General features: G+C 38.3%; 1 protein-coding gene across 3 annotated transcripts in view; it reads left to right on the forward strand.

Annotated features, from left to right (window-relative positions):
* Nucleotides 1–20,381, forward strand: part of LOC310904690 (protein FAM169B-like) — a 194,999-nt gene that overhangs the window by 17,520 nt on the left and 157,098 nt on the right. For all 3 annotated transcript variants that reach the window (XR_014588535.1, XR_014588536.1, XM_083849790.1), the window contains exons 4-7: nucleotides 5,841–5,926; nucleotides 7,533–7,707; nucleotides 14,616–14,798; nucleotides 16,778–16,906. Coding sequence is in view for 1 of the 3 variants with exons in the window: in XM_083849790.1 (XP_083705916.1) it covers nucleotides 5,841–5,926; nucleotides 7,533–7,707; nucleotides 14,616–14,798; nucleotides 16,778–16,906 (573 nt within the window). In the remaining 2 variants the exon portion in view is untranslated. The remainder of the gene's footprint in view (nucleotides 1–5,840; nucleotides 5,927–7,532; nucleotides 7,708–14,615; nucleotides 14,799–16,777; nucleotides 16,907–20,381) is intronic.

Below are 20,381 nucleotides of genomic sequence, written 5' to 3' on the forward strand. Positions count from 1 at the left end.
AAAACTTGACTCCAAGTTGCGTTGTACCAAAAGCACAGGTTGTGACCCACCCAGCTTAAAGAGTTTTGGAGCTGTTGTGAAGTGACAGGCTACGCAATTTTTGGAACAACTACAACGAAGTCATGAACCTGTGTGTTGACTCTTTGTGTCACTTAGATAAGGGAATCCACACGAAGCCCTTTCAGCTCCCAAATGTGGCAGCAAACTAATGACATCTTTCACTAAAAACACACATACGTATTTCTGAAAGGGTAACCTATAACTTATGCCTGAAAGGCTTTGTCAGCCAGTATTTTTAATAATACAACAAAGGCAAGGCAAACAAGTTCAGCATTCTGTGTTCAGTTTTAAAGAGTGTCAGGTAATGATCAGTCCTAGAGCAGGCGCTATTGGTGTAACTTAAGTATTCATTGCTCAGTCCAAACAAAGTAATCAGGGCACTTCTTCATAAGAACAAAAATCAGATTAAAATCATCTGTGGTTAGAGGTGAACTCTGCAAAGTTTTCCAGCTCCTTTTACATATGCTTTCAATTGGAGCTTCGCTGATGGGCTGTGATTCACATAGTTGAAGGTGGGAGACTTCTCAAAGATGAAAGTGTAGTCAAAAGACTTTATGGTTCCTCTAAGACTACTGAGATCGAAGTACTTTCCTGACATGAATTTATCTATTCCATTAACATTTTTCTGAGGAGAGATAGGCACTGGTGTGGTAAAGGAGAGAAGCGGCTACACCAGAGGCCAAACTTACACTGAGTGCAGTTGTGCATACTTACTGATTCGTGTTCAAAGGAATAAAGTTGAAAACAGCATTAAGACAGTTTAGGCTGCACAAGAGGAGTGGGTTCATATAACAACTACAACATGAAAATAAAGAATTATTAAATAAATGCAAGTGAAAGCGATTCACTGAGCACAAATTTTCAGTTGAATAATAGTAATGGGAACAACATGTATTAATGAGATACTTGTCCACAGAGAAGTAAAGATTTCCCACAAGGAACAAGTCAAACAAGTCCACGCTGGAGACTAAATTATATGATAGTTATCTACATTAAAAGCTTAAACCTAGCAGAATAAACACTTTATTGTGTTATAAACAACGGGCTGACTGATGAGTGTGTCCACCTTGCAAAACTTAAGCTTGTGTCACCCACAGTCCCAGAAACAGTCCCAGAGAATGGTAAGTGTAGATATTTAAGGCCTATACCATCTGGCTTCAACTATTTCCTTTTAAAAGTATGATTTAAAGGATATTACTGGAAGTTCTTTGTTTCTGGATTTTATATGCCATAAACATGTGGCCAACCTTCCTACGCATATCAAATTGGACTGACTTGACTTTTTTCTTTAGGTGAATGTTAATACAGTTTCATTAGTTCTCTAAAGTTTGTTGGGGGGTGTGTGTGTGCATACCTACACATATGGGTATATCCATTTTAAGGTATTTTGTCCAAATATTTTCCCCACTGTTCAGCAGATTAAGTATTGACCTAAAGCAGCAGATTCTGTTAACATGACAAGTCCATCTGGATTTGCTTACATCTAGAACCTTTTGTGCTGTCCAGTGAACAGATCAAATTGTTTCAAATCCAATTTCTTCAGAAAAAAAGCACTATTTATGAATTCAGTCGCCATTGGTTAAGGACATGGACAGTGAGTTAAAATGCTAAGCAGGTTGGAAGGTTCTTTTTCCTCCCTTGAACTTTACAGTTTTCTTGTGAACTGTGCTTTCATCCAGGTGGGGGAGAGAAATTCTTTTCAGCTTTACTCCAACATCCCCAGCTTTGCTCTTTGCAGCTCCCTGACTTCCCTCACCCCCCTGTGATGAATTCTGTACCAAGTCTTCACAATTGTTGGGGTTAATCACATGCCTGGACAGTACCTTAATGAGAGAGCTGTGTATCTTACGTGTCTTATGTTCATATGAGATGGAATTTCCTCTTTCAGTTTCCTTTGTGTTTAAATCTATAATGGATTAGTACTGCACAGATAAAAATGATGTATATGATTATGAAATAATATCCTCTATAATATACGTATCTCCCACAGTTATTCCAGCAGGTCCCAAAAATTAGATTATTTTCAATCTAATAATTTGTTTGAAATTCTAATAATTTAGACTGGAAAACACAGGATATAACAGCCTAGATATAAGTTTGCCAGTGGAGGGCTGCACAGTTTGATGACATTTAATTTTTGGACACAGGTTAAAGAGGGGTTGATTTGAACACTGAGATTTATATCTGATCATCTGGATCAGATAGGTTATCCAGAAGTGATGCGTAACATATCTGGAATGACCTGCATATTTCAAAGAGAAAATGAGTGTGGCAGCCTTTCTATAGGACTTGGTCTTGGTTGGGAGCATTTTTAATTTATTTGTGATGGGTTGAGTGTTCTGTTCTGTTAGTATATCTGCGCAGATATTTTTATGAGAATGTAAATTGTGTTGTAAGGGCTTACAGAGCATAGTATGGGTGATTAACATCTTTATAACACTAAATAAACATATCCTATTGTGGCACTTCCTGTATGCTGTATATAATAACTTACAATAACTGCTAGATGCCACGGAACATTTATCACAAGACATTTGCAACAAATCATTGAGTAAAACTTGAATTGTAGAAGAAAATGTAATTGGTTGCAGGAAAGATATTTATCTTAGATACTTGAATAGCTGCCATTACTGCAGCATCTGCATGCCTCCCAAGCTTTCATGTGTTTATTTCGATAAGACTCAGAGAAAAATGCTCTTATTCCATTTTAAAGATATTTAGACAGCTTTCAGGGTATGTCCGCATTGCAGAATGCAGTTTAATGTAGTATCTCTGAGCATGCTGTGTTATTGGAGCTGACCTGGGCTTGAGTGCACGGGAATCCTTGTTGGGATAATTCACCAATCTCCTTCCAAGGTGGAAGTCTGGCACCAGCAACCTCGGTAATCTGAAGTATGCCATCAGGCTGAATTACTTTCAAAATTAAGGGAAAGATGTCTTCAGCAGAACTTTTAGATTCAATATTTATTAAATAAACTCAAATTCCATCTCTTACGTAGACCCTTGCCTTTAATTTGGATTGTGACTGGGGGATGGGTTTCAGTGACTTGGATGAAGGCTGAGGGAAAAATATATCAAACTGGATGATGCTTTATTTTTTTCTGCTTTACTTTGTGGAATTTTGACGTGCACATTTCATTCAAATAATTGCCCACTAGTATGGGAATATTTGGCCAGCAGAGCCTAGAAAGTAAAAATATAATCCAGACCTGGATTGAGAAAGAGTCCATGTTTGCCTAGCAAAAGGAGACATTTCATAACCCCAACGGCATTGTACTTAGTGCCTAGCTCAGTTCGGTGTTGTTCAGTTATTCTTTCCAAATACCCCCAGTGGTAAGGAACCGTACACTTCAGAGGCTTTCAGCTTCTTGCAACACCCTGAATCTGTTTGATTGCAAGTCATCAAAGCCCTGAGGTTTTAGCAAGCTGGTGCTTACAGGGCAAGCCATGCAACTGAGCATGTCTATACTCCATTAATTGTGAACTGAAATGTATTGGACTTAGCCATTTTACCTCATCTTGCAACTGCAAGATGATTTTAATCACGTATGTCATGATTCACAGTGTGCAGGTGATGTGTGTAGCTCGCTGATTGGCAATGACTTGATCTCATGATCAGGTGAATGTAACCCAATGCCTTGGAAAGGACGCTAAGGCTGGGAAAGGGAAGCGAAGGAACATGTGCTTGCTGCAGAACTTGCATTTGAAGTAGTGCTCCTCTAAGTTGCCTATAAAATGAAAATGAGAATATGAGGAAGCATAGATGGATTTAACTGAGGACCAGATGTTGACTTGAGAAATGATAACAAAAAGCAAAGTACATATGTTTGTGAGAAATCTGGAGAAATGTTTTTCCTTTAAGAAAGGCATCCATATAGATAAGGTTGTTCAAGTAATGCGGTGTGACAGTTGCTATGTCAACTAGTGTTCCCCCTCCACACATTTAAATTATTGAATAGCACAGTAAATGCTCTATAAAAGTAGCTCTATAGAACATGGTAATGCATCTCCCTATTTTCATCAAAGCCTTTTCAAACTTTTCTGACCTTTACCATGTGTTGTATGTGTCTGGACCGTGTGCCAAACCTCTGTGCAGCTCCCATTAAAGTCAGCGTTTGGCCCATTCTGTCTCCTTTGTCCGACTCAGCTGCCTTTGTAGCTCCATGTAGCAGGGATGTGTAATGGAGCAGTGGCTGTCTGCGTTTGAAAGCAGAGTGAAGGGACTGAGGGAACAGATTGAATCCATCACAGAAGGAATATGAAACTGCCATGCAAGTAAGCACATAATATTTAATGAATTGGATCTGGTGCTGTAAACAGGCATCTGCCCTTGCGTGCAATACTTTCTTCATTGTTAACCCAGGATACAAAGTGTAATGCTTTTTGGCACGTGCTTTAATAATTTATTTAAAATACAAGCTAGCTAAGCAGAATCTCCAGCCTGAAAGCCAGTGGGAGCTGGTAAAGGCTGAAGCAAAAAGGGAAACTAACCTGTGCACATCAGAGACGTTTGTATAACCTGAGGCTAGAACAGGTAATTGATGAATCCTATTAAAGCCATTTCACTTCATTATGTGTAAATTTGTCTCTGGCTGGCACATGGTTTTTAACTTTCTCATGTTTGTCCTTATTTGGATAGCTTTGAGAGCCAGCGGAGACTGCTCTCTCTTAGGACTTGCAAGGTGTGAACTCCACATGGTTCTGTGCAGCATAATTCCTATGTTGTATTTTTTTTGGCTAAAAACTGGGATGTGAGCTGTCCTATTTGAAGACAATAAAGACATTGGTGTTCTTGAACCCCCCTGGAAATGTGACTGTGTAGTTTCTGTAGGTGGATGTCACTGATGTACAGATAGTATTGCTTTCTGCTGAAATACCTGTTGCTTGATGTGTTGGTGGTCAGAAATGATTAAATTTCTGTCTTTATTTTAAAAACTAATCTAAACCCTATATGCTTTGAAATGACCCTGTTGTATTTTTTTTTTCTTTCTGAACAGGGCTTGGGAACAATTTCTATGTCACTGTTGCTGTTTCAGGCTTTCTCTTGTAAACCTAATTGTAGGTAATGAATTCTATAGACAAACATGAAGGATAGGGTTTAAATACTTGATTCTGCATCTGTGAAAAATCAGGAAGAGCAGAATGAAGTAGACCGCAAATTCTACATAGAACTTACACATGGACCTGAGTTATGTAGAGGTTGGCCATACATGTTTGCTCCAGGTGTGCATTTGAACTTTTGTGATTACCTGTCCATCCAGAGATTTAGGAGTCTGTACTCTAAAGATATGGATACGTGGAAATTCAGCCACGTGTGTAGCTGAAAAGGTGTTTGATACAGTGGATATGAAAACTTTTGGGCTTTACTTGCATGGCTGCCAATATGGCCATGAATGTGTGTGGGCTGGAGAAAAAATCTGAAAAAAACTTAAAGCATGTAACCTTTAGCCAGGTAGCTTTCTTTGGCCCAAATACCACTCCATATGCTACAGAACATATACTATAGAAAGTACTTTATTTGTATGGCATAGAGGTTGTTATTCCCAAAGTCACATTAATTCCTAAGAAATACTTTTACTTGATGCCTCGTGCAGTACTGAAAACTGGATATCAAGGGACATGGGGATGAAATTGAAATATTGTCATTGTTCTGTTGTCTCACAGAAGATCGGACTGGAGTCAGCTGGCAGGAGAAGTAGATCTGGGGCTGCTTGTAGAGAGGTTCAGAACCAGATTTGTATTTGTTTGCAGTTAATGTGTTCCTGTCTTTCTTTTTGTAGTTTTGGCACTTTATTTGAACCAGTGTTGGTGGCCTCTTGAAGATGTTGTAAAGACGGCTGATCCTTCTAGAGATGGGTTAATTTCGGTAAGGATGCTATTTTAAACATTTGACTTTGCCCTGGAACTTCCCAGTTAGAATAATCGTCAGTAATTGTCTCTGGTCTCCTGTAGCTCATGCTGTATAACCTGTGGGATCCGGGCTATGTGGCTCACCAAGTACTTCAAATGTCTCCCAGTACAGAGTGACATACACATTAACCCTCTCTAAACAATTTTCTGCATGCAGTTTTATGATTCATCTGCGGTATTATTCATGTTTGGTTTTAGTTTACCCTCACTGCCAATTAAAGGAATAATGAAATAAACTGGATTATTGCATTAGTAATAACTCTTCACATTAGAGTTGGTCGACTGACTGTCTGATGGGAGGTATTAGTACCCTTTGGAACAGTCTTATAAAACTATTTGTGAAACTGTTTTGCCTTGGATAATGCTTATAATGAATTCGTTTTATAAAGCAAGTTATTTAATAGTTTTTTATGCATATATTTCTTCCAAACAAATGATCTTTGTATGATACAACTATTCTTTTCATAATTTGAGAGATCTGAATATCCCGTATTCTGTTTTCAACTAAGAAGTCATTGCCTGCTGTATGTGAGCCTTGTGTTGACATAAGTCTGTTAAGTCAGTTCTATTTCGTACACAACTCTCTATGTCCAGTTTTGGTCCTTAATGATTCTGTTCCTTTGTCTCCTTCCCCTAATAATCTGCCATACGTAGAGTTTAATTATTCAGTGAATCAAATAGCTTTTTTTGTGGGTAACTGAAGTGGATGGATTTTGTGATACAAATCCTTGTAAGATAGAACTTGGGTCAAAACCACAACCATTCAGTTTTTTGAGCATCTGCTGTATCAAGAGAGTGAAAAAATATCTGAAAACGGAAAAAAAAAAATCTGAAAATAGAAAACTTGCCCCTTTATGCTCATTGTTAAATTGTCCTTGTTTGTGGAAGCTCTCATTTTCTTTTTAAACGTTCCTGTAAATGTTGTTGGCACCACTTTTTGCCTTGATGACCAATATGCTGTCCTTTGTATTCCTCCATCTGCCTGTCTTGTTGGTTGTCTAATAAGAAGCATGTCATAAAAGCTAATTGTTTCTGTTATTATGCCTAGATTATAAGGAACAGGCTCTGCATTTATACTGTTTTGTATAGTGTCTAGCTCAGTAAGGTCATGGCCCACTGAAGTTCTTTGATGCTGTGGCAAGACATAAAATGGTGAAGAGGTGATCAGGATAGCACAGTGAATCCTGTCTGTATTTCTCCTTTGGGTAGGATTAGATTTCCTTCATCTTGTGTCCAAATCCGGGACTAGTTCATTGTGACTACAAGCAAGAGACTTCTTTTCCTAGTGCTTTATAATCCCTATGTGTGACAACAGAGGAGATATGTCAAACTTTATAAATTGTTTGTAAATTACTCTATGCCTTCTGGATGGAGGGTGGAATGCTGGGAAAATTATATTTAGTATTCTATCTGAACCAATTTATGAGGTATTTTCCCCAAATTAAGTGTACCGTTTTCCTCACCTTTCTTCCCAGAGTCTTTAATTTTGAAGATCTTCATGAAAGGCAAAATACTACTCTCTTCTTCATTTTTCTTTGGTCTGTTTTTGTTTGTTCTCTAAGGTCCAGACGTTTGGAGAAAGGATTGTCCTCTTTGTTCTGAACTATATTATTTTTGGAATGCTGGAAGGGAGTTCAGCTAATGATGCATTCTTTCTACCTCACTCTGCCACTGAGTGTGCCAAGATACTCTGGAGAAATGGTGAGGCCGTTGCCTTTTACTCGGTCAAGATGAAAGGTAAGGTCAATTTAAAGACACATTCCCATTGGCTTCTGAAAGCTAGAAATGTAATACTTCTGTTTATCTTTTAGTATAAATAATCCTGGCTCTCATTTACATTTTTATATCAAATCTCTCTCAGAATGAATCTGGGGAACAAGCCTTCCCAGAATTTGGAAGCCATCCATATTACTTTCATTTAAACATGATGGCTCCAAACTCTATTCTCAGTTACAGTGAGTGATCTGAGGTAATGTCGTATTCAAATAAAATATGCTTTAATGCAGCCAAGTAGAAGGTCGTACATCTAAGAACAAAGAATGCAAGGCCTACTCACAGAAAGGAGAACTGCATTTTGGAAAGAACGAAATCTGAAAAAACGAGTACAGTTCATCGTGGAAAAACAGTGTATCAGAAGTGGCTAGTGGCAAGGATATCCTTGGATGTGTATGGAGCAGTGGTTGGGTAGTGTAGAGAAGAACATGTATACATTAGATTGGTCCTGGAATGCTTTATCCAGTTGTGGTACTTCCAGTTTAAAGGATGATTTATTGGTAATGTAATTAAGCATATTGCTAACTAGTGTGGAAAAGGCTTCATTAAAATAGTTCCAGGTGTGCAGTTGAGTATGTACCTTCATCCAAGAGTTGTTTGCCTGTCTGTGTTTAGGATTCATCTTGTCATCTTGACACTATCAGCTTAAATGTAGAGTAGTTGGTATCTTTGGATGTGAATGTGTTGTTCAGGTCAGCAGTCATCTGTCAAAAGGAGGAGAGTAAGAAACAAGTTGAGAGCTGTGCAAGTGTTGACTGCTTGAGATTCCAGAGGACAGTCTGAAGGTACCTTCCCTGACAGTGCCTCAAAGGGCAGCAGCAATAAGAGATGTTCTGTTCTTCTGCTGCCTCAAGATGTGCAAATTGCTTCTTCACGCTGAGGTGTAGCTTGTACACCAACCACTCTGGTACGGTGCTACTGCACTATCAATGATGAATCGTGTCTCAGCCTATGATAAGGGAATCCGGTATATATTTGTGAATATGTTGTTAAGCTGCTTCATAATTTGCAAACACTTCAACTGCCATTGTGCATTTTCCTTTAAGTCCCTAAATATTTCTGAGCAAAGGTTTTGGAAAGAAACATTTGTATGGTCTGTAATGATTGATGCTTCAGTAAAATAAATTTACACAGTAGTCTGTTATGGGTGGAGTATTAGTCAAGTTGAAACTGTTTCTGAGTAAATTGAGAGTCACAGTTTGGTTTTAAACCAGGTCCACATAATATACAAGTTTTTTGAGTCCAGCTTTGTCAGCATCTGTCTTTTGTTGCCAGTGCTTTTTTCCTCTGGGCTGCTATATTTGTAAGCTTTTGGCCTGTGTCACAAAATACTGCAGTCTTTTGCCAAAGCATTTTCGGGAAGCTTGAAACTGATTGTATTTGCCCCTTTTTGCTATTTGCTGTGTGTATAAAAATAATTCTGCTTTCTGAAGTTCTGTGATTTCAGTTTCACATCATCCATGCTCTGGCTGATTCTGTTCCCTGTGTTTTATAGAAGAGCCAGGGATTTATTAGGCCCCAAACAGGCTAAGCTTAATATCTGCTCTCAGAAGTCATACTTCACAAAGTTGTTTTAGATTTTTTTTAAAAAACTTTGTTTTTAATCATAATTTAAGTTCTTTATCCTCTTAATGTCCTGATCAGAACATTTAGTAGGGGCAGGTTTCAGTACTAGACATTACATTTTGCTGGACCCCTGTTACAGTTTCTGGTCCTAGAAAGAAATGATCTTCCTCTGTGCCCACCATGTGGTTCTGATTCACATTCTTTTCATGCTGTGTAGCTACCTGGATGTTTCGTATAATTTTATTTTCTTCAGCAGGTAATTGAGACTCTCATGCTGATGTTATATTCAACTGCATTTCTCATTTGTGGATTTTCCAATATCTACATTATTCTTCAAAAAAGCATTCTTCAGTGGAGCCAAATAAGCCAGAACAGATCTGTGCAGCATAGCTATTTGAAACATGAATAATCTGTGTGAATCATAGAAATGGTGACTAAGGAGGAGAGAGTCTGTTCTATCTTTGCTATGAATTTAGCATGCCTTTATGCAAACTAAATTTTTCAATGGACATCAGTGATTCCAATTAACCAGGTTGGCAATATTGTGCAGTCACTTTCATTTGCCAGTTCCTAGGTGGCCTGTACAAAGGGAACTTGGTAATTTTGGTCCAGTTCCACACATCCATCCATTTTATGAACATTCTTAACTGGATCTCTTTTTGTAGTCTAGCTAAAGAGGGGCAGATGGTTTCGAGCACTCGCCTTGCTCAGAGGTGCAGTAACTTTAAGTCAGTGTCCTGAGACAATTTGGCAACTGTTGACGCTGGTCATCCTGCACCTGTTGTGTAGATAAACAGAAGACTCATTCTTCAAGGCTATCACTTTTCACGAGCATTAGACACCTTTATTAAAACAAAATTTATTCATGACTACACAGATCATCACCCTAACCTCTCTGGTATGTGCCTATTCCTGTCCAATGACAGGCATGCAGCATTTACCACTGGGTAAACTAAAGATTGATGAGACGTACTAAGCCACTAATGAGGCTGATAAGACACTTTGTCACGTGCCAAGATAAATGTCTCCAATTTTATCTATGTCAGCGGCTTCCATATTAGACAGCTGAAGAGTTAGACCTTACTGAACGTAGCTACTTAAAGGTACAACAGGAAATTAGTTTCCTGTCCCTTACTTTGCAGAGGACAACCTGCAACACCTGAGATAATTTGCAGAGAGCCTTCATATAGATACTTCAGTTTTGAGATCTGTTTTATATATTTTTTTTAAGTATTCCTTTCAGATTTTTTTCTTGGCATCCTCTACATTTGTGTGAAAACCTGAAAAAGAATGTGTTTTGTGTAGTGGGTAGGGTTAATGACCATGGTTATTGACAGTGTTTTTTGTACAATGAGACCAGGTAATTCTCTGAAAGTTGGTTGCTTTTTATTTTTGTTTATTGAAGGTTAGTAATTACTGAAAATGGATTTTTACAACCTTCACATCATTATCCAACAGTCAGGAGAATGTAGAAGATTGATCATGCAAATAAATCAGTGAGGAAGTTGGAGGATGCTGTGAGCCAGGAGTGTCTTAGTTGATTTAAGAATAAAACATAACAAAAACCCTTTGTGGTACACACGTAAAAGACTTCATCTTTTCTTATATTCTTACATATTACTGTTTCTATAACACATAGGGGTTGCCCAGTCATGCACCAAGCTGTTTCGCACAGCTTTTTTGCTGTACAAAAAGCAAAGGAGTTAGGTTGCTTGCCCTTCCCAAGCTCACTATGTGCCTTTTGTCAAACCTTTGTGCTAAAAGCGTAGAGAAAGATTGTATTCTCTCTGACGTGAGTCAAACCAGCCTCAACAAAATTGGGCCCTCTGAGAAGGCTGTAAAACATGCAATTGAACCAGGACTAAATGTATTGGTGGCTTCTCATTCATTCTTTAGAGATGCTCCACAGATCACTGTTTGGGAACACCTGACCACAAAAACTCCGAGCTGATAGAAAGCAGACAACAAAACATCCCTGACCCAGTCTCTGCTTTTTGCGTTCCCCAGAGCCTCAGAGAGTGTAGAGGGTTGAGGTAACTGCTTTTGCGGTGGAAAATGGAGGTGTGTGTAAGTGCTGTTTGGTGTGGGGTCATTCACTGGCCATTTCCATTTTCTACACCTCCATCTCAGTAGCATGAGAGCCTACAAACCTAACTTTGCAACATCTTCAGTTTGCTCTCAGTTTTGCTATTTTCTGTGGGCAAGAACAGCACAAGCACGGCCCTGTGCCCTGTGAGAAGCCTTGAGCCAGGTCTTATTTTGGGAAGGAAGAGGCAGATGCTTTTTCTTGACTGGTTTTTCAGTTAACACAGTGTAATGCAACCTTGTAGCCTGTTTATTGAAAAGGAATATCTGACCTTTAAACAGATAACATCAGAATACTTCAAAAATGATGGTAACTTTTCTTTCAGACTGTTCTTGGAAGTGTTTACGTGAGCTAAAATCTGTTTCACACCTTTCTTTATACAAGCGTTTGCAGATTTTTTTTTAATACTTCGGCGGCCTAGATGGCATTCTGTAGAAATAAATCCCGAAAAAAAATATGATTTCATTTTTCACTGGTTACATACATTTCTTATGGGGGAAAAAAAAACCACAAACAAAAACCAAAACAACAACAACAAAAAACACAAAACCAACAACACAGAATTGAAGCTAACCTGACAGACAATTAGCTGAAATCTTGTTGGATGATTGCTTTTCTCTCCCTCTGTTTTCTAGCAATAATATTTTTAATGTGCATTTCTGAGGCAGACTGAAGGTTCTGGCTGTAATAAAAATTAAATGACTACATACCAGTCAAGACATGAATTAATTTAATTTTATTGAAGCCAGAACCTTTGTTCCCCTTCTCACATACAAATTCACACAATGGATTGACCTTGGGTTCTATTCAGCAGAAATATTCCCCACCCTTCACACAAGCACTCAGGCTGCAGAAGGCCTGTCCAAACATGTGTGTGCCAAGCCAACTTGTTCAGCAGGGAAACAGTCAGTATGCACAACCCTGTTTTGTTTGGGTCTGTTGGATGTGGGGACTGGCTTGTTTTTTTTCTGGTTTGTGGCTCTTTGGGAATGCTAATGGCTGTCTGCTTTCCTGCCCTTATAATATCTGTTTTTTGCTGGCTCATAAGTTGGTCGTTTGGCATTTTGTGATCTAACCAAACAGATCAAAGGCTCCCAAAGGGTAGACTGTATGACTACTTCCACCCCATCGCCAGTGTTCATATTTTTCCTGTCTCCTCCCTCACCTCAAAACTCATTCTTTGTGTTTCAACAATGAAACAAACCTCTAAATAAAATGCATGAGAGCCTAGTGGTCACCTCTGGGCCACCGTTAGCTTATGAGATCCTCCTTGCTGATGGACCAGAACTAGAGGTAAAATGGCCTTAATTCCAGAGGTTTTTGTTTGTTTGTTTTATTTTATTTTATTTCAAATGGCTGTAGGCTATGACTCTCCTAATATGCTTCCCAGGGACAAGGTGAAAAATGGCTTCATGGTTTCTTTATTTACAATGCCTTTAGACATTACAAGTTTTTGTCATCTTCTCAACACAAAATTAGTTGCACAGACATAAATCACTCAGCTCCTGGGATTGCTACCACAGCAGTCTCATAAGGATTTATAGAGACAGACTATATGAGTTAATAATAAACTTATAAGGTCACTTGCAACATGCAGGAATTCTTAAAGCTATTGACTTCCTGAGGAAAAGTTTGTCCCTTTCTTAGAATGTATGGTGCAATACTGCTGGAATACATCATCTCTGCTGGGCTTGCAGCTAACAATGGGACTGGGGATATACTCAATTTCTTGGCTCCTGAAAAAAGAATAACTACCCGTCATGTGTTACAAATATTGAAAGGTTATAAACACCACCACAAACCATCCCTTTCCAACAATGCTTTTGAACATGTGTTTGAAGTTAAGCATGCACTTTGATTAAGCAGGGGTGGACCGAGCCTGGATGTGAATGGGTTGGTTATGTAGCTACATACTCTTGTCGTATGGCTGAGGGTGTGCGACACGGATTCCTGCTAAATGAAGGGCTACAGTCTTGACAAATCAGAGTCTAGAATTAAATATATTTATGTGTGCTTTGCTGAATTGGTATCCTGGAAAACAGAGTAATCAAAGGCAGGCCTTGCGTGTAGCAGCAAAAGGTACTACACGCGATCTCAAGGAACTGAAATAGACCTCAGTGTAAGTTAGCTATGTGGTTGTGATAAAGAAAAAGTGTATTGTAGTAAAAGCCTTACACTGGAATTTAGGAACAGCCATTCCAGCATTTCATTCTCTGAAACTGTGAAATAGGTCTCAGTGAATTAATGAAAGTTTCATGACTTGAGACACTGAAAACTAGACTGGATGGTACACTAATAAGTGGTTATAAAGAAAAGCAAAGAGGTCTTGATGAGATTTAACCAAGAAAATAGAATGTCATATTTTTTTGGTATAAAGGTATGGGTATCCATTTCTATTTAAGCTGTCACATAGCCAGATAGAAGAAGCATAAAATCTTTATAAATATTTTCTAACAATGAAGATAAATCAGTGTAACGTTTCTGTGGTGACCTTATCCAGTACGTAGGTAGATGGTGAATTGATGCTGGTCATTCATTTCAGGGTTGAATGCTTGTGTTGTCAAATAGTTTGAGGCTCATTCATTTCAGGGTTGAATGCTTGTGTTGTCAAATAGTTTGAGGCCAAGAGAGTCTCTGTTCTCTTCCTGCAATCATTAAATTGTTTGCTTAAGCAGTATTAGGGAAATTTCTCTGGAAGCCTTCTACACTGTTGAGCTACATCAGGCAATATGGGCCTTCTGAGCATTTAGATCATGCTGTGCTGTGTGGCTTAATGTATTTCATGAAAAGAGTTTGTGGGGTGATTTAGTAGGATAGCCAAAAGCTAAAGGAACATATTGAGATTTTGGAAATATTTACGCCTTTAAGCCCAGTTATATATTTTCAGTTAACTTATTTTTGTACATAGCCGGTGTATCGTATCTAGGTGGTCTGATTATGAAGAGTCCGATTCTGGTAAATGCTGTGGTGACACCTATCAACCACATGTTAAGCATGTGCTCTCAGTTTAATGGCACAAATCTTCCTCTTGGAAAGTGTTTTACTTCTCTTTGGAATCACTACTGTCTACGCAAATGCACTTTAGTAGGTGGCAGCCTTATAGCCTGTGGTGAGGTATCAAAGCAATGTTTGTGGTTAGAATCACACAGCAGTAAGTTACTGCAGCAATACTAGTTTTGTTTTCAAATTAATGTATTTTTTTTCCATGTCTATTTTACAGGGAGCCTATGTGATGGTACTACCAGTCAATGTTACTTGCTGCCCGTTTTGGATACTATATTTGTCCAGAGAAAATACAGAAGAGGTGGCCTGGGGATGAAAATGCTGCACGATTTCTGTCAGTCTTTCAAGGCTGAGGATGCCTTGGGGATCAGTTGCCCTATTTCTGCTGCCATGTATCAAGGTAAATTGTTTGATGTGGAAACGTTAGGTAAGGGTCATGCATAATGTATAAATTTCAATATGGTCATGGTAGGATTTTCTTAACTGTATGAGAGTGTTCAGTGCACTTGTCTGAACTTAACTGTTTTTAGTATGCAACTGATTACTTTTCTTGAGACATCTGGAATTTCGTGTAGAAAGGTAGGCCAGTATTTATTTAAGTCAATTAGAAGAGTAAAACCCATACCAGTTATATGAAAGTTTGCCTTCTTATCTCACCGTGTCTTAGAAATAGAACTATGTCATTGCCCTCAACAGTGACTTACACATTGTTTAACACCAGAGAGAAGAGTCATAAGATGTTGTCAAGCCTACACTATGCACGTAATGCTCTTGTAGATACTGCATTTGTAAGAAATTATATTTAACAAACTGCATACCTGGGTTCTGCTCATTCATCCAGTCTCATCAGTACTTTTTTCATTATTGTCCGTCTTTGAACATTTGCCCCTTTCAAAAGATTGCTAAGTAGTTATATATCTTCTCTGTGTTCAGGTTGGAGTTTTTGCTAGTAAAATTTACAGAAAATATCACTGATAACATTATTTGTAAAACTTTGTTCTTTGGAGGAACGCTTTTCTAAAAAAGTTAGTTTCTCTCTTTGTGGTACAGAGTCTACGTATTGAGTACATTGAAGTTGTTGCCTATTTTTCCTTTCACTGGCACTGCGATCTCATACTTGGACAAAAGATCGCAACCTTTGCTCTAAAACTGTGTATAAAATGTGCACACTTTTCACTAGTATGCTATGTATAATTGTATAATAATATATTGTATAGTAAATATATAATAAAAATATTCTATAGATGCCTGAAATGAGGCAAAGAGACATTTAGCAAACATCTATATCTTTATATATATGTTACTTTCAGTAGCTTTTATTGAAATGAGTAATTTAGCATGGATATCTTTGGATAAAATTAATGACAGTGATCTGTTCATTACTGTAAAACAGATGTTATGTTAACAGAGATTGGGTTTTGGTTTCAACATCCCACTGTTAAACTCAACTGAACGTTGAAGGTAAATGACCCATTTAAATTCATACTGCAGTGTGATGGACTGCAGCGGACTGAGGAGAGCGCAGAAATCATCTTCCTGTTTTACAAATGATAGAACTGATAGAATCCTGGTTAAGGGAAGTTTTAAAATCTGCATTAAATTTTTCGAACTATTTATCTTGCAAAATATTCCTCCTCTTGGTTCTGCAGACTTCCTAGGGAAACTGCTAAATGGGACAGATTTCAATTTGATAAGATAACCAAACCGAAAGTTGATTGTATACTCAAATGTTAATATTCAGTGTACAAGCAGTGGTGGGAATCTGTGGGAATATGGTTTCTAAAGGTGACCATGCATCTGACACAGGTAGCCTTGTTATTTCTGTATTAGTTCTTCCTATTTCCTGTTTTCGCAATCCAAAGAAGTAAATGAACCCTAGCAATGAAGCATAAGTAGCAGTAATAAAATGGAGGGTGGTATTGATGCAAGAACAATCTGATATGATTTTTTTTATATATAAATAGAAAATAAAGTAGCATTCATAACCATTAAAGCTGGAAGATACTGAAGCACTATTCATTTCAGAGTAGTGAGGGCAAAAAACCCCACACTGCTGCTAATCTCAAACCTGCTAAGTGTCTGGAGGTAGTTCTGCGATGCAAGGCCTCCAGAAGCATTGTATTTCTGTGCTCACAAGGAAGTAATCTAGACTGAAGCTGATGGACAGAATTCAGTCATTCATGTCTGGGCCATTCCACATACATTTTTCCTAAAAGCTCCACCTAAAAGGAAAGAAAGGAAGATGCGAAGAGGGAAGAAAAGATTTCCAAAGGAACTAATCCAAGTAGGTCTCAGAGAATTTCCAGGATAGAATAGACTCCCTCTTCCGCTGTACTTTTCATCCATTCATGCTTTTACCCTTTGGTTTCTCCTGTTCAGTTTGCCAGAAATTCTTGCAGACTTATCCTGAGGAGCAGAAGCGACTGTGGGAGGTGGAAGCACCAGGAGATTGGAGCCAGCGAGTGAATATCTGGTTAAAAATTCAGATGGAGTCATCCCCTTCAGGAAGTGAGTTAAATAGTGTGAACTTGGCCACTTTAGTTATATAAAGATATGAATTAAAATCAAGGATTAGGCAGTGATAATATAAAGATGGTTTTTCTGTTGTTTGCACTTGGAGAAACTACCGAGTGTGCAGTCGAGTTCACTGGTGTTTTCCCAATAAACAGGACAATTCTTAGAAATTATGAGGTAATGAAATTGAACTACAGAGCATCTGAGAGATACTGAACAAAGCACAGTCTTGGCATAGAGTGTCTGTAACTCCCATTACAGTGCATTTACAGCAGGGTAGAAGTTAGCCCAAAAAATTCCTGTTGCACAACACAATGTCTGGGTTATGGAGAGGGGGTTGTTCCTCTGCAATTATTACAAAGGATAAATTTATATTGTCAGTGGGCAATGTGTTTAATTACCTTCAATTTGCTGCCAGTACCATTCTTGGATGGAAACACAAACATTTTCATTACGGCTTTTGGAAGATTCAAATACTCTCCTACAGGGTAAATCCTTCTTGCTGGGAGCGTTTTTTGCCTGCTTCATAAAAGATAGTGACAGAGTAGGAAACCCTTTTGACAGTTCATATGGGGATCTTGTTGATGTAGTCTGTTCAGCTGGCCTGGGGATCCAGCCAGGCCCCCTCTGCTGCCTGCACACAAGCTGTGATCAGCGGTAGATTCCAAAAGAAGGGCACACATTGTCTCTTTCTGGAAGTGCAGCAAGGAGTGCTGCAGAGCAAATTGCTCCCATCCCTTCCCACATCTATCCTACTTTGTGCTGGCTTGGGGACCTTCAGCTGAGACATTGCATTTCATCTTGTCTGCAGAACCCCACAGGAGAGTTAAGCCAGAATTTTGCCTTAGGCTGGATTTTCTCTGAAGCTGTTAAATTTATGTTCCTCATGCTTTAAACCAACAAAAGCTGGTGTTGCTTTTTCCTTTAATCCATCTTGCTCAGTTCAGTTTATTAATGGCAATTGAAGAGAACTGTGATCAGATCATCAAAAAGAAAGCAGATCCTGGAGGAGAGCATAATTTCATTTTTCATTTTGCCATCTTCTACAAAAACAAACAAACAAAGAGAAACAACCCAAAACATAGGTAAATGTAATTCCATCAGGGTGGCTGTCAGTAAAAAATGCACGTGAGGCCTGGGAACTGCCTTGAGGGGATAGAAGTTAGGTATTTTTATCTACAAAAAGAGGAAGGAGAAGTCTAAACTAGAAATGTTAGAATGGGAGAGTAAGGGGTGGGGGATGGCAGGGGGCTGTCTGATATATAGACTGTGAACTGCAGCGTGATCTTGATAGTGGAAGAGAGGAGAAGCCAAGTGAACTTGGCACTAAAATATATAATAAAAATCTGCTTTTTAAATGTTACTCTGCACTCTGGTGCACAGCTCACTGGGCAGCACTTCCCTTTGCACAGAATGTGCTGAACAGGCTTTATTTCCACTGTCCTCAGTGGAAAATCAACCCTCTACACAAATAGTATTTAAAACTGTAATATAGGTATCATATATTTTACCTATGGAATTTACTTGCGTGTTTGTACCGTGAATATTATGTACCCAGGAAATTACCAAGGGAGAGCACAGGACAGGTAACACCTGCTAAGACTAGGGGAGGGTTTCCTTGGTTTTGCTTTGTCTTAAAAGAAATGTAAAGCCTGCATAGCTTTGTCTGATAGCTGGTGAGGAAATAATGAGAATTTTCCAGGGCTTCCTGCTGTCTGATAGCAGATAGTAGATAAAGCAGAAATATTTCCTGATTGCAGGAATCATGTGCTATGCAGGAGGACCTGTCATGCTGCTTACTGTATACCCGAAGAGAAATTTGTGTTTCTAGAGATGCGGTGTAGAGTCACAGAGAGGAAAGTGATGTGGTGTAGAATGGAAACTGAGTTGTACCCTTACCTGTTGTTTCATATGGGCACACTCATTTGAATATGGGGTCACTTGGGAACATAGTGTTTCATTCCAATGTGCTCTTTATGTAGAAAGAAAAACACAATGTAATTCAACATCGTCAGCTCCAATCCGAATCTATGGCAACAACCCCAAAAATAGATGGGCCTTATTCTGCTGTGATTTCTTAGATCCCTGTCAACATTTGCAATGCTATGTTTTGGAACAAAATCATTGGGGAAAAAAAAGAAAAAAAAAATCTCTTTATATTATATTGTGTCTTTCGAGAGGAATGAATACAGTTAATGCTGTTGTAAGAATTTTACAATCAAAGGTATTCCAGAAAGGTTTCTGCAACCTTGAGGTCAGAATTTTTAATTTTGCAAGGTTATGTGGCTGCATCTAGTGGCTGTACAGGTAAACTGCAGCGCTCTTGGTACTTCAATTTGGATGTGTGCAGATACATAGTGATATTTATACAGATATCTCTGCCTGCTTGTATACACATATCTATAGAGTTCCTTAGTGTTTTATCACCCATAGCTGCAATCATTCATACTGAGTTAATTCTTACTGTTTGAAAAATGGAGAGATTTATTTACAGCAAATAGCCCCAGTAATAGGAACATAGTGACTTTTTTCTCCTGGGGCTGATTGGAGGAACAGGAATCATTTACCATGATTATCTGTTTGATTTCTAGCTGCAGAATCTATAAGGAAGTGAGTTGAGCTGTTTTAAAATAGTTTAGGAGTACATATAAAGCATGTAAATGTGAAACTAATGCAAAAAAAATAAGCAGACTGAGCAAGAATTTAATCGATTTCAGATGATTGCTTATAATCCTTTATCTCAGTTGGTCAGACTATCTGCATTTTCTGAAAGGGAAGAAGGATAGGACTATTCTGGCGATGAATGGATTATCAATTTAGCAGAACTTTGAAGTTAAGACCCAGGGTCATTTTGTTTCTAGTATAGATGTTCACCTTAAGAAGTAAAAAATAAGATTACGATGTTTAAATACTCACTTGGAACAGAGCAATAGCACTGGTTTGGCCGTGCATGTAAAGTCTGTGCAGTTTAGTATTGTCTGGTCTTTCTCCCTTTCTCTTCAAATAATCAAAATCAGATCTACTTAGTGCTACTTGGCTGTTCTTTGCTAATTGTGGACAATATACCTCATTATTAATCATTAAGATTATTCTGAAACAGTGGAAAAATGGCCTACAGGCTCTCTTTGATTTGTTAATGTGATACTTTAATCTGTGAGGCTGATGAAAGCTAGGAAAAGACAAATACAGTCAAAAACGTATTTTGAACAATTTATAGATAGGAAATTCTTATACAGTAACTGAAGAAGTGTTCAGGTTGCATCTACAAAACACACCTCTGTGTGATAAGATTAGTTGGTTGGTTTAGGAATACTTTCAAAAATGGAGCTTTAAATATTTAAGTGCCAGTCAAGAAGCTGTTAAATTTGTTTCTTGATCAAACAGATTTAAGTTGTCTTTCGTGGTAGTGTCGTCATGCACCCTTGTTTGCTTAATTAGCAAAAGCAAGGAGGGTTGAAGGTAGCATTCA

Source organism: Anser anser (genome assembly GCF_964211835.1).
Source record: "Anser anser genome assembly, chromosome: 10".
Classification (NCBI taxonomy): domain Eukaryota; kingdom Metazoa; phylum Chordata; class Aves; order Anseriformes; family Anatidae; genus Anser; species Anser anser.